General features: G+C 45.4%; 2 protein-coding genes across 2 annotated transcripts; both read left to right on the top strand.

The window, feature by feature from the left end:
- The first annotated feature begins 8,699 nt into the window (after positions 1-8,699).
- On the top strand, positions 8,700-11,915 carry LOC120678797. Its single transcript, XM_039960172.1, has 11 exons — positions 8,700-8,940; positions 9,036-9,128; positions 9,363-9,458; positions 9,543-9,618; positions 9,705-9,791; positions 9,907-9,992; positions 10,063-10,155; positions 10,507-10,641; positions 10,920-11,025; positions 11,278-11,477; positions 11,562-11,915. Exons 1-11 carry the CDS (start codon positions 8,884-8,886, stop codon positions 11,628-11,630), a joined length of 1,098 nt encoding a protein of 365 aa, XP_039816106.1. The 5' UTR covers positions 8,700-8,883; the 3' UTR covers positions 11,631-11,915.
- Positions 11,916-12,835: 920 nt separating this feature from the next.
- Positions 12,836-14,286, top strand: LOC120680299 (ENTH domain-containing protein C794.11c-like). Its single transcript, XM_039961912.1, has 2 exons — positions 12,836-13,288; positions 13,365-14,286. The coding sequence occupies exons 1-2, from the start codon at positions 12,912-12,914 to the stop codon at positions 14,257-14,259; spliced, it is 1,272 nt and encodes a 423-aa protein (XP_039817846.1). The 5' UTR covers positions 12,836-12,911; the 3' UTR covers positions 14,260-14,286.
- The last annotated feature ends 3,352 nt before the right edge of the window (positions 14,287-17,638 follow it).

Genomic DNA, 17,638 nt, shown 5'->3' with positions numbered 1-17,638 from the left:
CCTCTTTTGGTGTGTTTCTTGTGTGGAGGAGACCAACCCTTGAATTTGTGGTTTGATGGACTCTTTGTGACGATTCTAATCCTTCTAGCCGAGTGCTAAACCTACTGGAATCGAGAGTTCTCACGAATTGGCGATTTTGTGTTCTTGAGAAAACCCCAATCCTCTTTGATCTTTCCTCGACTTCTCTCGATCCGTGAATCTTTTGGGTGAGATCCTTCGGGGATATGTTCACGGGGTAGTTACGAAGCTTTCCTCCAAGTTTCATCGAATTTGGACTTCGTTTGCTCAAGATTTGCCTTTTGAAGCTTTGGTCTCGGGCTGTCTGGAAGGGACCGGTCTGACCGGTCTCTGAAACCGGTCTGACCGGTCTGGATTTTTGAATTACAGCTCGACCGGTCTGGATTTTTGAATTCCAGCCCGACCGGTCTGACCGGTCTGTGCTAGCGGTCAGACCGGTCTGACTCAGTGTGCTGCTGTTTGTGGAGTTTTTCCAGTGTTGCTTCCGTGAAGTTTTCTAGGGTGTGCTGTTGTGAGATAGCTTGTTCATAGCTATTCTCACATACCCTAGGTGTAGGGTTTGCGGTGATTTTGGGATATAGGCCGACGGATCGATTTCGGAAGAAATTTTGATCGGCTCTCATTCACCCCCCCCCCCCCCCTCTGGTCTCCGGTTTCGGTCCCTCACCATTATTCTGATCGTGGTGCACAGTTCATTGCACGCTTTTGGGAACAATTGCAAGAATCTCTTGGCACTAAACTGATCCAAAGCTCAGCTTATCACCCCCAAACCGATGGACAGACCGAAAGGGTAAACCAAATCCTAGAAGACATGTTGAGAGCTTGTGTCATTCATTATGACAAGAGTTGGAACAAATGCCTAGCTCTAGTAGAATTCTCATACAACAATAGCTATCAAGCGAGTTTGAAAATGGCACCATTTGAGGCCTTGTATGGTCGAAGGTGTCCTACTCCTTTGAGCTGGTTGCAAGTTGAAGAAAGAGTGTTATTCGGACCCGATCTTGTAATCGAAGTAGAAGAAAAAGTGAGAGTAATTCAAGCAAATCTTAGAGACGCATAGTCGAGATAAAAGAGTTACTTTGACAAAAGGAGAAAGCCTTTGCAATTCAAAGTTGGTGTTCATGTCTATCTTCGAGTTTCACCAACTAAGGGTGTGCAACAATTTGGAGTAAAAGGAAAGTTAGCTCCCCGTTATGTCGGACCTTATGAGATCATCGAAGCTTGTGGACCCGTGGCCTATAGAGTGCGACTTCCTCCTCAACTATCAGCAATACATGACATCTTCCATGTTTGTCAACTTAAGAAGTGTGTCCTGGTTCCCACAGAAGTTGTCGAACAAGAAGACATACGGATCGAACCGGATCTCTCTTATGTTGAACATCCTATCAAGATTCTTGATCAAAAGGAAAGGGTTACTAGAGGAAGGGTCATCAAAATGTATAAAATCCAATGGAACCATCACACTAAAGAAGAAGCCACATGGGAAACCGAAAGCTATTTAAACCAACACTTCCGCGGTTTTCTAAATTCTCTTCCAGGTACACGCACCGCCCCACCTTTAGTTTCTCCAACAGAATCTCGGGACGAGATTCTTTTTAAGGAGGGTAGGCTGTGACACTCCAGGTGTTTAATTAGCAAAATCAGGGTCATTAGTATCAAATCATGCATCATTAATCAAGAAACGTGAAATAATTGCATGTGTATGTGTGTGTGTTTATGTATATATGAGCATCGGTCAGAAAACTTAAATAACTTTTAAACCGATGCAAGTATGCATATGAAATTGAAGAGGCATCTCCCTAACGTCAAGATAAACCAAAGTCTAGTTGAAGCTAGAGGGAGAAAATGAAATTTTGCACATGAAATGATGAGTCATTCGTATCATAGTTTCAAAGGTTAAACTTTCTTTCAAATTTAAACAAATAGGCTTTGAAAATAATTTCTAAAATATAGCTCAAATGAAATTTTTGCTAAAACCAAAGTTGTAGGGTTTTAAATGTTGAAAAACTTTCATGTTCAAGGAATTTCGAGTTGCTACAAGGAAATTGAATAAAAATTTGAATTTGCACTTGAATAGAGAATTAATTCATATTCATCGAACATTTAAATTAACTCCTAAACCAGACCTCAAATGAACTTTTGCCTGAAACAAAAGTTGTAGGTTTTGAAATTCTCTACAACTTTCATGTTCACACTTTTTCGAGTTTCAATTGAAAATTTCGAGAAAAATTGCAGTCAAACAGAGTTGACTCTCTCTTCTCTCTTCCTTTCTCTCTTTTCTCTCTCCCCCGTCCTGTTCACGCCGTGGAGCAGAGCTCGGCCTCCACGTCGCCGGCGATGCCTGATGCAGCAAGACCGGCCAAGGGCCCTCCCCGACTAGCTCCGCCACCGCCCTCGTCGTCCTTTGCATGCACACCACCCGGCCATTTTCCTCTGCGGCCGAGCGCCACGCCACCTATGTCGCACGCCACTACGGACTGCGAGGCTGAGCGCCCCTTCCCTGCACCCTTGCCCCTCAACTCACCCAGCCCTCCTCTTTGCCTCATAGCACAAACCTCACCCTCCCCTTTCCACTCGTTCCCTCTCCCAGAGCCGAGATGAGCCCCTTGCGCCCAGAAAAGCTTGCCATTGCTGCCGCCCCCCACGAGCTTGCTATGGAGCCCTCTACTCCGGCCATCCCCAACCCCATATGACCCTGGGAATCGCTTCCGCTCGCCGCAATGAAGCTCCTCGGCCGTTTCCCCCTCTGCCCAGCTCGCCGGAGCTCCGCCCAGCACCGCCGCCCTCGCCGGCGACCCGCTGCTCGCCGTGGCGAGCTTGCCTCGGACCACCCCGAGCCCAAAAAACACCACCCACAGGTAGCCCTTGGTCCCCTCTAGCTCCTCCCCCACCTAGCCCACGCCGCCGGCGAGCCCCCTCGCCAAATTTTGGCCGATTCCGCCGCCCCTGTTCTTCAACCTCCGGCCAGGGGCCTCCCTGCAAATACTTTCATGATTCCAGAGGGTTTTCCACAGGTTTCTACGGACCTTGCTGCGAGATCTGTTTTTCAGTTTTAGATCCAAAATAGCGAGTTTGTAAATTCATTTCAAAATCATAGAAAAATCAGAAAAATACAATCTCAAATGTTTTTGAATCCTTGCAACTAGATCTACTACTTTTCTTACATGCACTTTTTCATTTGATCTCTAGTGTTTGCTCTACAATAAATACAAGTTTATTTGACTTTTGTTTAGATCTCAAGTTTTATCCACTGCATGTCTACCATTTTTAGACAGTGTGTTGTATACTAAAATTTTAGCCTTGTGTAAAAATTTGGTGGTCAGTTGACACTCCTAGCTGTAGGTTTTATTAGATCTTGTTTTATGCTATGAGTAAATAGAAATAAGTTTCCTAGTTGTTCCACTGTGATTCATCAGTTGAAACTTTTACAGTGCTTCTTAATTGATGTCTAGATGCTGTTGAAAAAGTTAGGAACTTTTTATTTCAGTATAACATGCTCAAGTAATTTATGCCATGAAGAAATGTACTAAATCAAGAAAAATAGTTTCTCTGTCTAGAAAAATCTAATATTTTTACTAGAGCTTTTATATGAGTACTTAATCATGCTAGTAAATTTTGAGCCTTATTAGTTTTGATCCATGTAGTTATAAATTATTCTATTTTTCAAGCCTTGTGTAAAGCTTGTTTAGATCTGAAAAATTTACAGTAGGCTCACAATATGATCATCAACACTTCGTTAAAATTTGATTACCAGTACTTGCGTAGTTGGCTCTGTACAAATTAATCTTGTTTCTAGTAGTGACTGTGTAAAATGTTTTTCATGTTTATTTTTCTGCATGAAATTAGCTGAAATTTTTATAGTAGAATGTTGATTAAGTTTTGCACCTTGTGTAAAAATATCATGACCAGATGCTGTGAGGAACTTTATTTTGGATAGATGCCTGTTAAGCTAATGTATAATTAAAAGGGAAACCTTTGCATGAATTAGTAAAGTTGGAAAACCACCTCTAGTTTTTTTTATGAACTAAATTGAGTTTGATAGTACTCGATAAATGATTGCCCAATGTTTTGTGTATGAAGTGCTTCACAACTTAACTTGAGTTTTGTTGGATTACAACTTTATAGTGAATTAAATCATGAATTATTATCATCACAACAACTCATGCATATGCATTTCGTATAGATACGACTACTCTCGCTGACGATATGTACGAGCCGGTGCCCGAGTCCGAGAGTGAGCAGCGTGCAGTTCAAGTCAATCTAACTGAAACTACTGAAGACCCGAACCAAAGTTCTGAAGAGTCCAAGGCAAGCTACGCCCAGGAAGGCAAGCCCCGGAGCATGACCTATCTATTTTCAAATTATGCAACTTAATGTTCCTATCTACTTGTGTATTTAAGTTTATAGGATTTGATTGAAACCTTAGTTGCATGATCCTAGATACTTATGATATGAATACTGTTGGATGCTAGATGGCTATGCTATTGGATTCGGTAGAAATCGAGTGATTTCCTGTCACTCACGAGCTTATAGGAGTTAAATGTTTACCGCATACTGCAACCATAAGGTTCACGGGCGGGGTTTTGGTTACTTGTTGATGCACCGTCTGTTTAGTGAAAAATGTTAAGGCCGCAGTGTGTGGTAGTGGTGGTTAAGCGTTTGAACGTACTAACCACATGCCAAGAAATATGGTAATCGGTAAGCTTAAGTACCTGATTGGACCGGAGAGTGGACTTTATCCTCACCCTCTTTGAAGTTTGTTCACATGCGGCCACGTGCGGGTGCAAGAGTGGTCACGACCCGGCGCCGTACCGTGGCGTGAGGCTCTTGTAGTTGAGGGGGGTGGCCTGATCCACGAGCCAGAAAGAAAGGGGAAAAGTTGCGTGGGGGACTTGGTTCCCATGCGTATGTGTTGGGTCTGCCTTGCAAGGTTAACAAATTCGATTCGAATCATCTGTCTCTCACGGTTATTGAAACTGCTTAATACTTCTGCCACATAGCGTAAGAAGTGAAACATTGATGATGATGAATATTGATGGATGATGAAAGATAATTGCTTTCCACCATGTATGCTATTGGATAGTTGCTCACTTAGACTGGTTAATTGAACTTGAATCTTGATGCTAAAATCTGAAATCAGGGGCCTACTCTTAGTCGCTTTTCGGCAAAACAAACCCCCTCAAGCCAAAAGCATTGCATGTCTAGATAAGTTGGCTAAGTATACCCATAGTCGGGTAAGCCTTGCTAAGTATTAGTATACTTAGCCTTGCTTGTGACTCTACTTTGATTTCAGGTGATAGCTTGGAGGATACGGTTGATGTCATGTACGGGCTTCATCATGACGTCTTGCATCGTCACTAGACTATCGTTTATTTTTCCACTGCAGTTAAACTCTGATGAACTACTTATTTTGAACTTCAAGTACCTTTCTAAATTTCGAACTTGGTTTGTAATAATAATTCAGTAATGAACTATGTGATGTAAAATTTATGAAATGTTGTACTCTCTGGACTCACCTTCGTGTGAGTTGTATGTAAGCTTTGGATTTCGATTACAGTTCAGGTGGTTTTATCGGGACTTTACCCCACCGAACTATCGGATTACTCTATTTGAAGTGTGTGTTAGCCAGGATTAACTTTATGGTGATGGTTGGCACACTTGAGCCGGGTCAATTCGGGCGGTTCTGCCACAGCTACGTTCTCATCGATTTATTATGAGCAGGTGGCTCTGTTGCACCCGCCCGACCGACTAGCCTCCGATGAAACTGAGGGATTTTTGCCCAAACATGGTCCACACGTCTAAAAGGACCATATAGGAAAGATCCATCTGGCGCTCATCCCTGTAGGGCGATAAATAGGGTCTGAGAGCCCCGAATACCTTCCCCGTGCAGTTTAAAGGCTATAACTCATGCTACAGGATCCAGAATCGGGCGTTCTCGGTCCCGTTGGAACAGGGGCACATAATACTACCCTGTAGGAATGAAAACTCATATAGAGGAACCCTACATGTTTTTTTTAAAATATAATAGTCCTTACCACACCAAAATGAGCATCTCCGTTCTCATCGATTTATTATGAGCAGGTGGCTCTGTTGCACCCGTCCAACCAACTAGCCTCCGATGAAACTGAGGGATTTTTGCCCAAACATGTTTCAAACATCTAGAAGGACCATATAGGAAAGATCCACCTAGCGCTCATCCCTGTAGGGCAATAGACAGGGCCTGAGAGCCCCGAATACCTTCCCCGTGCAGTTTAAAGACTATAACTCATGCTACACGATACAGAATCGGGCGTTCTCGGTCCTGTTGGAACGGGGGCATAGAATACTATCCTGTAGGAATGAAAAATCATATAGAGGAACACTACATATATTTTTGAAAATCTTATAGTCCTTACCACACCGAAATGGGCATCCATCGATTTATTATGAGCAGGTGGCACTGTTGCACCCGCCCAACCGACTAGCCTCCGGTGAATCTGAGGGTTTTCTCCCCAAATATGTTCCACACGTCTAGAAGGACCATATAGAAGAGATCCACCTGGCGCTCATCCCTGTAGGGCGGTAGATAGGGCCTGAGAGCCCCGAATATCTTCCCGTGCAGTTTAAAGGCTATAACTCATGCTACAAGATCTAAAATCGGGCGCTCTCGGTCCCGTTGGAACAGGGGCACTGTATACTATCATGTAGGAATGAAAACTCATATATAGGACCCTGACTTATTTTTTGAAAAATATAATAGTCCTTACCACACCGAAACGGGCACCTACGTTCTCATCGATTTATTATGAGCATGTGGTTCTGTTGCAGCCGCCCAACCGAATAGCCTCTGATGAAACTGAGGCATTTTTACGCAAACATGTTCCACATATCTAGAAGGACCATATAGAAAAGATCCATCTGGCGCTCATTCCTGTAGGGTGTTAGACAGGGCCTCCGAGCCCGGAAAACCTTCCCCGTGCAGTTTAAAGGCTATAACTCATGCTACAGGATCCAGAATCGGGCGTTCTCGGTCCCGTTGGAACGGTGGCACAGAATACTACCCTGTAGGAATGAAAACTCATATAGAGGACCCTACATATTTTTTAAAAATATAGTAGTCCTTACCACACCGAAATGGGCACCTACGTTCTCGTCAATTTATTATGAGCAGGTGGCTCTGTTTCACCCACCCAACCGACTAGCCTCCGATGAAACTTAGGGATTTTTGCCCAAACAAGTTCTACATGTCTAGAAGGATCGTATAGGAAAGATCCATCTGGCGCTCATCCCTCTGGAGCGATAGACAGGGCTTGAGAGCCCCGAATACCTTTCCCGTGTAATTTAAAGGTTATAACTCATGCTACAGGATCCAGAATCGGGCATTCTCGGTCCCTTTGGAATGGGGGCACCGAATACTACCCTGTAGGAATCAAAAATCATATATATATACATACATATATATACATATATACATATATATATACATATATATATACATATATATAGACATATATATATACATATATATATACATATATACATATATATACATATACATATACATATATATACATACATATATATATACATATATATATATACACCACTGGGAAGTTCATTGTATAATCATAAAAATATGTTGAAATTCTGTCAATTACTCAAGTTTTCTTCCTCTATAGAAACCAGATCCAGCATTCTAGGTACTACCAAACGGAAAATTTACAACTGCACGTTCTGAGATACACATTATACAGAATTCTTTTTCTCCTAGAGAAAGCAAATACGTCCTCTTTTTTGTTATAGCAAATGGAAGGAACCCTCTGATTACTATTAACAGGAAGTAAGAAAAACACACACACATTCTTTTCGAGAAACTAAGCACCTAGATGTGCCACCTACCTAGCTACACACGTGTGTACCACTGTGTATCGTGGAAAATAAAAGAATCAGGCTTTGCAATTTTCATAACTTCCAGGGAGACCATTCGGACAAGTAAAGAGCAAGGTGAAGAAGGACTATGCATCTGTTCAACTGACATCTTGGAAGGTAGGTATTTAATTTCGTCATGTTTTGTTGGGAAAATATATGGTAGACCAATTTCTGGTGTCATATATTTGTTTTTGGTTACTATCTGCATGCAGTTCTGGCCAATTGTCAATGATAAGCAGCATTCCCTTCGACAATGAGGCGTTTATGATAGAGTTGCGTACATACGATCATACAATAGATGTCACTGCATACATGTTGGTGCCACTCCTGTTCCTACCTCGATGGTAGCTGCACATACTGTACGCATGAGTATCGCAAGGAGATTATCGATCGACAACAGTGAGGGCCTCTTTGTCAGGGTTCCAGCTCCGGATCCTCCAGCGGCTCTAGCTGGAGCCCTACTAAACACTCTGGAAGTGGAGCGGCTCCATACTGTAGCATGTGAGAAAGTGAAGCAGCAGCTTTGCCTACGAGAAGGTGGAGCCGGTGGACCAAAAAAACCAGCTCCAGCTCCGGCTCCAACTTTTTTCAAGGAGCCGGAGCCCTCTCAAACAGGCACCGAGTGAGTGAGCAGATGGATGCAAGTCAAATGCAATGCCCCGAACTCTTTCAACGGACCGAACTGGGCCGATCCCTACAGAGTGGCGGGCCCGTTGCGGTAGCAAGCCCAACAAGATGGGTGGGCCTCTTTAGATTAGATGGGCCGTTCCCTTCGAGCGAGTAAAAAGCCCAACAAAGCAATCGTGGAGGAGACGGCGCCGTGTCGTGTGTCTCCCTCTCCCCCGAGGCGCCCCTCGTCGCCGAGGCCTCCGCATCATCAAATCAAATCATTCCGGGCAGGGGCCAAGATCCAATCTTGCTTGACGATCCCATCGATCTCGAGCAAGGTCCGCGACCATGGCTCGCTGCCTCATCCTCCTTCACCTCTTTCTTGCCTTGGCTTCTGCTGCTTCGGTAACAACATCTTACTTTCCTCTTTCTCTTGCCCGCCCTTCTTCCGGTGCGTGTTCCCCTAATTGATGCTCGTCTGCTGTCGTGTGGAGTGGCAGGGGCACGGACAGGGTCACCATGGAGAAGCCTCCGCGGTCTTCATCGACGCCGCGCCGCACCGCTACCTGCGGGATCAGCAAGCCGACGACCAGGTTCTGCCCCAAAATTCCCCATCCCGAATCTATCTTTTACGACGAATCTAATCTGCTTAGATCTGTTTAGACTTTCTTTTAGCTTCCTGCCTGTCATGCTTAAAACGACCACTACGTAGCTAGTTTAGTTGTGGGTACTTTGTCTGATGTACGCAACATCAAGCCTCTCTTTTTGTTGGTTGCTTGCTAGCTTACCTGGATGGCTGGATGGCATCATCGTGTTACTGCGTGCAGGGGACTTCAATGTCGTTAAATGAAGTTTCTGCTGCTGTTTCCGTCTTGCTTGGTTTTGCACCGCCGACCGCCCTACCTGTGCTTTCTTCTTCGCAGGTTATTTATACTTCCCCTGGAACCAGCCAACCTCTACCTTCCACTCTACCGGAATGCGTTAGCCTTTAATCTCTTGATTTTCAGTTAAACAAACTGCTTATCCCCAATCCATTCGATAGACCGCGAGCTGTTTTCCTCGTGCAAATTGCTGGGTCCTATGGTATGACAATTCTTGTGGAATGCTTGTATCAGTATTTGCCAATTTTAATCTCTCAACTTAATTACTCCCTGCTGCTTGTGTGTCAGCCTCAGCTGATAGCTTCGTATCAGAAGCCAGCAACATTTTCAAGACAAGGATTGAAGGTGCAAACAACAATGCTACAGGGCTTACAGGTCTAGTCAACTGCCTAGCACCTTATTGTGGATTTGTACATCACTCTGTATGTGCCACTTCTCGGTTGTTTTTGTTGTGGTTGACATATCATTTTATCCATAATTTACTTCGCAGATAAGGATGAACTAATTATCATTCGTTCAGATGAATCTCTAGATCATCCTGAGTCAGGTTTTTTTGCTAGTGAACTTTCCAGCTTGGTAAGTAAGGGGAATGTAGTACTATGAAATATTTACATATATAAACTCTAAATTTAAAATTCTTTGTCAGGCAAACTGGCTGGAGGGATCATATCAGAAGTCTAGCGGCAAACTAGTCATTCCCTTGGAAAGTGGAAATAATCTTACTTTGGTACTTGATAAGGTCAGCATCACTTCTTTATATGCACACAAAAATGTTCTGTCTCTCTCGTTCTAAATTTGCAGGAATGGATGTCTCCTCTGGCATTAAACACACAAGTGCACAACCAGCATGCTGCTACTTGATGAACCCATGCGTTATGTATACATGGTTATTTCCCCCTCTGGACTGCATTATTATGTTTGGATGGTCCAGTCATACCCTAATTTATTACCATGAAATGACCTGTAGTAGCATGTATAGGTCAACCTAAGTGCCAAACTTCATTTATGTTCTTTTTATTTGGAAAACAGTACTGCACTTGCAATCTTGACATCTCAAGTCTCAGCTTTATTGCAATGCATTTCTTTACAGGAGGCAGACTTGGAATTTGTGTCTAGCTTGGCTTCCATTCTTAGAACTATAGAAAGGGCTATTCAGATCCATGAAGACTTCTCTGGTGTCATCAGCCCTGCAGAGTTATTAGTATGCCACTTCACAGGGATAAAGGTAACACATAAATATTTAGTTTGTAATTTGAAATCAGATAATTGATTTCTACTAAATGCATGCACCGTGCAAAATGGTATTCTGAACCCTTGGCATTGTCCACACTTAATCCTGCCCCTGATCTCATTCCATCATCCCTTGATGTACCACTACCATGCGAATGCGATTCTTTAGTCTGTTATATGCAGTTATTGATTTGTAGGGTTTGTGTAGACTCCGAAGGATTAATATTGCCTTTTGGTAGTGTTGATCACTCGCTAATTTGACGGTTTCTGTAGGCTCTGGAGAATGAATATGCTTCCACGGAAATTGTTAAGCAGGGAACCGAAATAGTGCGAAGAGCTATCACCAAAGCGTTTCAGTCCCTGCGTGGAGCATATAAAGGTAATTTACCAAGTGCCTCTGAATATGACATGAAACATAAGCATTTTCTCTGTTGCGACTGCCCAGTAAGGAACTTGTGTATGCTACTCATGATGGAGCCTCTGTTTCGAACATTTTAGAGTCAAACATGATAATCAAGCTGGTTCCTTGTTTCGAACGTTGTTTCTTGTTACCTTTGCCAATTACTGTACCTTTGATACCTGTAGACAAAATCTAGCCTGATGACCATCTGGTTTGTCTGTAACTAAACAGGGAAAATTGTTGGGCTGGTGATATCCACAGAGGAGGCCTCATCATTCTTAGGATCCATAATTGAGGCTCCATCTTCATTGCACATTTCGAGACGACTAGAAGAAGCAAGCCAGACTAATGCTACAGCCTCCATTGTGCTTGTTCGAAAGAGTTTGGCATGGATTACAGGGATCATCCTGCTTTTTTCAACCCTCATAGGGGTGAGCATCGCATACCCTCGTGCATTAACCTCGGGACACAATTTTGCAATTGTTTGAACTAAAACCGTTGTTCTGATTGCGCAGGTTTGCTTGCTCATGAACATGCCACTTACCAGGGACACCCTCCTGTATTCAAATGTCAAGATTGATTAGTTTGAAGCGGCCAGTTGGACTTTGGCTTGTGTAGTTATGGGTTGGTTTTGGATAGAGACGTATGGTTATGCTGTTGACAAAACCAGTGTGCAATACGTGCTTTTGCCCTGTACATGGGCTGTTTTGTTGGTGGGTTCCGGTAAATAAGCGAGAGGTTCTTGGGGAATGCTGCTTTGTTGCAGAATGCTACTTCCTTGTCTGAATAAATCTGTGATGACGGTTGTAATCGGATTATTTTTTTTGCCCCCTCGAATTCAATAAGAGGTGCTAATATTCGAGATGCTATGTATGGTTTCTGGGGTACTTGCAATTTCAATGCTACTCCTACTCCTAGTAGATAGCTGCTGCAGTCGATCGATGGAGTTCATCCCGTATCTAGATCGAATCAAATGAGATTCATACGTATTTCAAAATGTAGGTTGATTTGAATTTTTTAGATTTACTAGCAATTATGCCCTTGCATTGCTAGGGACAAAGATGATACAAGTATTGAATATGTATTGGTGCTCGTATCTAATTTATGGGGATGTATGTGATTGAGTCGTGGATGAAGGGGTTAGTCCGACTTGCATTCAGGTGGACTAAGGCCCACCTTGCAATAATACAAGACGAACCAAACCAAAAATTTAGGTGAAAATCTTACTCACTTTATAAATAATAACTAGCATAGTACCCGTGTGTTGCTACGGATAACATAATAGATCTATATAATATTAATAACTTTATTTTTGTTCACTACGTGTACAGACCATGTCATGATCATGTAAGGCATTGATTGTCCGGAATCCAATTTGGATTTCAATTGATTTGTCCAGCTTCTAATTATAATTCCGATTCCAATTATGATTTCAATTATAATTGATTGTTTTGCGCGGTAGCATACTGCCCTTACGTTGCTACCAGTAACATAATAGATATACATAATATCACCAACTTTGTGTTCACTCATTCCATGTACATACCGTGTTGTGATCATACGGGGCATTGGTTGTCCGGTATCTGATTAGGATTCCGATTATGATTCCGATTGATTTATTCGGATTTTAATTAGGATTTCAATTGACGAAAGGCTAGTCGGACTCGCGTACAGAATGGACTAACACCCACTTGTCAATGACACAAGACGAACCAAACAAAAATTTGAGGTGAAAATCTTACTCGCTTTAGTAATAAATATAGATAAAGTATAGATAGTGCTTGCTACTATAAATAAAAAAATCAAAACCATCCACATTTTAGAACGGAGGAAGAAGCAGTACTAGAAGTAGCAGTAGTACATGCATGTACCTACGAGGACCGGCTGTGTCGGCGAGAGACCCGGCCGGCCGGTACGGTGGTTGCATTGCGTCCATGACCACGGGGAAGACGGACGCCGCGGCAGGGCCCGGCTGCGTCGGCGAGAGACCCGGCCGGCCCGTGGTTGCATTGCATCCCATGGCCCTCCAGGCCTCCACTACTCATCACCATCCATCCGTCCTCTTTGCCTCTCTGTCACCATCGTCGTCCAAGCAGCAAGACGAAGAAGAAAAAAGCATGGCCGCGAGCACGGCGCGGTGGCAGCTGCTCGCCGGCGAGGTGAAGCGGCAGGCCTCGGGGTTCCTGCAGGACAAGTACAAGCAGGCGAGGCTGGCGCTGGGCGACGTCACGCCGGCAGAGCTGTATGTCCCTCCGTGTACTATATGATGATATGATGATCCATCCATCGATCAGTCGTCTTGTGCACGATCGATGCAGGCTGGTTCAGGAGGCCACCAACAACGACCCCTGCGTCCCCGACGCCAAGACGCTTGCCTGCATCGCCGACGCCGCCTTCGACATGGACGACTGCTGGCGTATCGCCAAGGTCCTCCACCACCGCCTTGGCCGCGCCGCCGACTGGAAGCAGTGGCGCCCCGTGTACAAGGCGCTCGTCGTCCTCGAGTTCCTGCTCACGCACGGCCCCGAGGACCTGCCCCTCGAGTTCCGGCCGGACATGCCCGCCATGCACGACCTCCGGAGCTTCCACTACGTCGACGACAAGGGCTTCAACTGGGGCGCCTGCATGCAGCGCCGCACCGACAGCATCCTCTCGCTGCTCACGGACGCCGACCGCCTCCGGGAGGCGCGCCGCCAGGCCATCAGAGTCTCCCACGAGGTGCACACCGGTTTTGGCTTCGGCTTCGGCAGCCCGACGTCGTCCTCCTCCCCGTCCTCCGCCTCCTCCTCGGCCTCCTCCCGGACCTCGCGCACCAGCTGGTCCTTCGGCGGCGGCTCCTCCCACTACTCCGACAGCCCCACCATGTGCCTCACCTGCGCCTCCGACACCGACTACCGCCAGGACAAGAAGTGCGACGCCTACACGGCCGACGACGACTGCTGGGCGCCGTCGTCCAATAACAAGCACACCACCACCAAGTGGTGGCCGCCCACCGTCGACGAGGACGACACCGAGGACCACCAGCACCTCGTCGACGACGCTTGGGACGTCGCCCACATGGGAGTGGACGAGAGCACCGGCGGCCAGGGCTCTTGGTCCGCCAGGTTGCTCGGCTCCTTAGGCAGCAGCAGGGCGTCCGGCTTCCAGAGCCTGTCGCAACCCGAGCAACGGAGGACAACCAAGAAGCTGCAGCTCCAGAGCCAGGACTATTGATTGACTAATTCACTTCTTGATCAAGAAAATTTTGCTAGGACCATCTCGAGTTTTATGAATCAACAGTTAAAACTACATAAATGGATTTGATTGCTTGCTTAGTGTATAAGATTTATATGAATGTTTGTGTTCAAATTAAAAGATAATTTGATATGACACTGATTTTATAGCAAATGGTGATGTATTATAATAAGAGACATTGTCGGTCAAAGTATGACAGGTTTCGATCATAAAATTATCTTTGACAAAATATCTCTTGGAATAATAGGTACTACTAACCCTGTTTTCTGCTTTCTCCCCAGGCTCCTTCCATACTGTACTTTTGGTATTTCCGTTGATGAAATGGAAATGGGGAGAGCCTCGGGTCTAAAAAATAAAAATAATAGATACTACTAACATTATTTTTACGCTGGTAGTATTTGTAATTCTCTTGCAGTTCATAGTCAAAGTTACAATGATAACAAATCTAAATGTTGCTATATTTTAAAACGGAGGGATCGGAGTAGTTTCTTCGTTTATATATGATCACCATCCGCCTACTCCTCACCCCAATCCAAGAATCCTTGTCACAAATATCCAGAAATTAACCTTCCATCCGAAGCCTCAAACATTGCTCCCACGAAGTGCTGCTTTGTACGCCATGCGGCCATGACAACAAATTGAAGTCCAACTAAAATCAGGCATTATCCATCCAATCCATTCCTAACAATTAATCTTTTTTTTAACGAATGGACACGAGATGCCTATTTCATTGATAAAGAAAGAGAGTACAACGCGAAAGGGCATGTAGCCTAGTGGTTATAAGAGCCCGGGTAGCCTCTGAGATCCTGGGTTCGCTCCCTTTGGAAGCGAATATTCTATACCGTGTAACCTGAAGAAAAAAAAAGAGTACAGCCGGCTAACCCGAAAGAAATTTAGAAAAAAAACAAAAGGGAGAGGGGAAGAATCTCTTTCCGCGGCACATTTTCGCTCGATATGATGTTAGTCTACCCATGGAGTGTCCTCACTCGGCCTCCACTGCTGTGGGCGTAGAGTGGATTGTGCCATCCAAGACGCGACTAGGCTTCACACTCTTCTAGTAAATCGGCACTCTGCCCGAAAAGAAATTTAGAAAAAAAACAAAAGGGAGAGGGAAAGAATCTCTTTCCGCGGCACATTTTCACTTGATATGATGTTAGTCTACCATTGCAGAGTGTCCTCACTTGGCCTCCACTGCTGTGGGCATAGAGTGGGCTGTGCCATCCAAGACGCGACTAGGCTCCACACTCTTCTAGTAAATCGGCACTCTGCCAGTAGGTGAAGCACAGCCTCCGAGGCACTTCGGCAGAGAGGACAGGAGGGGTTGTACGGCCATCCCCTACGTTGTAGCATGTTCGAAGTCCACACTCAGTTTTGAGTGACTAGCCAGGCGAAGAATTTACATTTAGGCGGTGCACAAGCCTTCCAGATCGCTTGTACTTTTTTTCTTTGACATTGCGAAGAAATTGCGCTTTATAAGCTGAGGCCGTAGTGTATTCTCCGGATGACGTGAGCTTCCACTTGATCTGATCTTCCTAGTTTCGATGTAACTAGGTGTTCCAGAGCATCTCCCAGAGCTTGAGTAATTCTTGGACGTGGCCAAGCGTAAGACCCTCTGCTCTTCTTATGTCTCGTATCCAAGTATGTCGATCTAGCGCTGCTGCCACTATTCTATTCTTTGGCCGGCTGATTTTGAAGAGATTTGGCGCTATGTCTTTCAGCCTGCAGCCATGAAGCCACCTTGAGTGCCAGAAGCTTGTCCTCCTGCCATCACCCACCAAAATTGTTGTGCATGCCGCGAAGAGGAGACCGTCAGTGTCGTCACACTGCATTTTTGTTCCTATCTAAGCTTTTTCAAGTGACACCCATTCATGCCATAGCCACCGCAGCCTGAGAGCTCTTGCGAATCTTTCTAGGTTCAGAATGCCCAAGCCACCATTTTCTTTGGGCATGCCGCGTGCAGTCCAGTTAACTTTACATTTCCCTCCCGTGAGTGCATTGTCGCTTGCCCAAAGAAACTTTTTTGCACTTTGTCGAGATCATCGAGGATGTCCTTGGGCGCTTTCAGAACCGATAGTAGGTATACTGTCGGTGTCCAGACCTCGCGGCCTAGCACCAACTAGTGATGACACAATGACACAATGACCCTATCTCTAGATGGTTGATGCAAGAGGTTACACAATGACACAAGGTTTTATCCTGGTTCCGGTCACGGAGCCATACGTCCAGTAGGGTGTGCGAGCACTATATTATCTTGCACCGGGGTGCTTGTAGTAGGGGGTTACAAGCTAGGCGAGAGAGAGAGAGAGAGAGGCTCCCAAGTCTCTGTGTATCTTAGGGATGATTGAGGCGAGTGCCAATATCGGGCTCGAGTGAGCGTGCGTGTGTTAGTATGTTTACTGAGTTCTTGTGTTCTGTCGTGTCCTTGGGAAGGAGCCCGCCTCCTCCTTTTATAGGCTCAAGGGGGGGGTTACATGCGTGGGGTGATCACTGAAGTCGTCATCCTCCCCCGAATCGGGGGAGAACAGTGGATAGTTGATGTTGCCTGGCGCTGTGAAGCATGACGTCGGGCGTGGCGGTCGTCCTTGGAAGCCTTTTAGCCATGCGGAGAATGCGCTGGCGTCCTGTGGCACCAGTGGGCGGCGTGGCGACTCCCGTGGGATGTACTGTCCTCTGCGTCTGACCGGGGAGCGCCGAGGGTCCTGATGACTGCGGTCTTGTTCTGGTCAAGGGGCATACAGCGTCCGAGGGTCGTTCCCATGTTCGCCGAGGGTCCTGCAGAAAAGGAAGTACGAGGAGTTGGCAGCACAAGGGCGGGAGTAGTGTCAGGCATGTCCGCACAGCGCGCTGTAGGTCCGCACAGCGCCGGGAATGGCGGCACAGTGACCGGATGAAAGGATCTTGGATGCCACCTAGAGGGGGGTGAATAGGCGTTCTAAAATTTCTGCAAAATTCAACACTTAAAGCACTATCAGCACACAGACCGGTCAGACCGGTCAGGCAGACCAGTCCAAGACTTAACCGCAGAAAATAGAAAGCAACCGGTCAGACCAGTTGTATAGACCGGTCAGACCGGTCCTGTGCAGAACCTGCCCACAATCAGAGTTTTGCCCCTCTTTGACTCTAGCACAAATGTAATTTTGTGTAGTGTCTTTGTAGATGATATCAAGTATATTTCTAGTCCATGTACACACAAAAACAACACCACCAAGTAGATCGAAATGGAAGCACAAAGTAATAGCTAGAGAAATGAGTAGTGAGGCAAACCACAAAGGAGACACAAGAATTTGTTTTCCGAAGTTCAGATTCACCAAAGTGAATCCTACGTCTCCATTGAGGAACTCGTTGGGCTTGAGTCTCT

Source organism: Panicum virgatum, chromosome 6N, assembly GCF_016808335.1.
Source record: "Panicum virgatum strain AP13 chromosome 6N, P.virgatum_v5, whole genome shotgun sequence".
NCBI classification, from domain to species: Eukaryota; Viridiplantae; Streptophyta; class Magnoliopsida; order Poales; family Poaceae; genus Panicum; species Panicum virgatum.
This window is presented reverse-complemented; position numbering and strand designations above follow the sequence as displayed.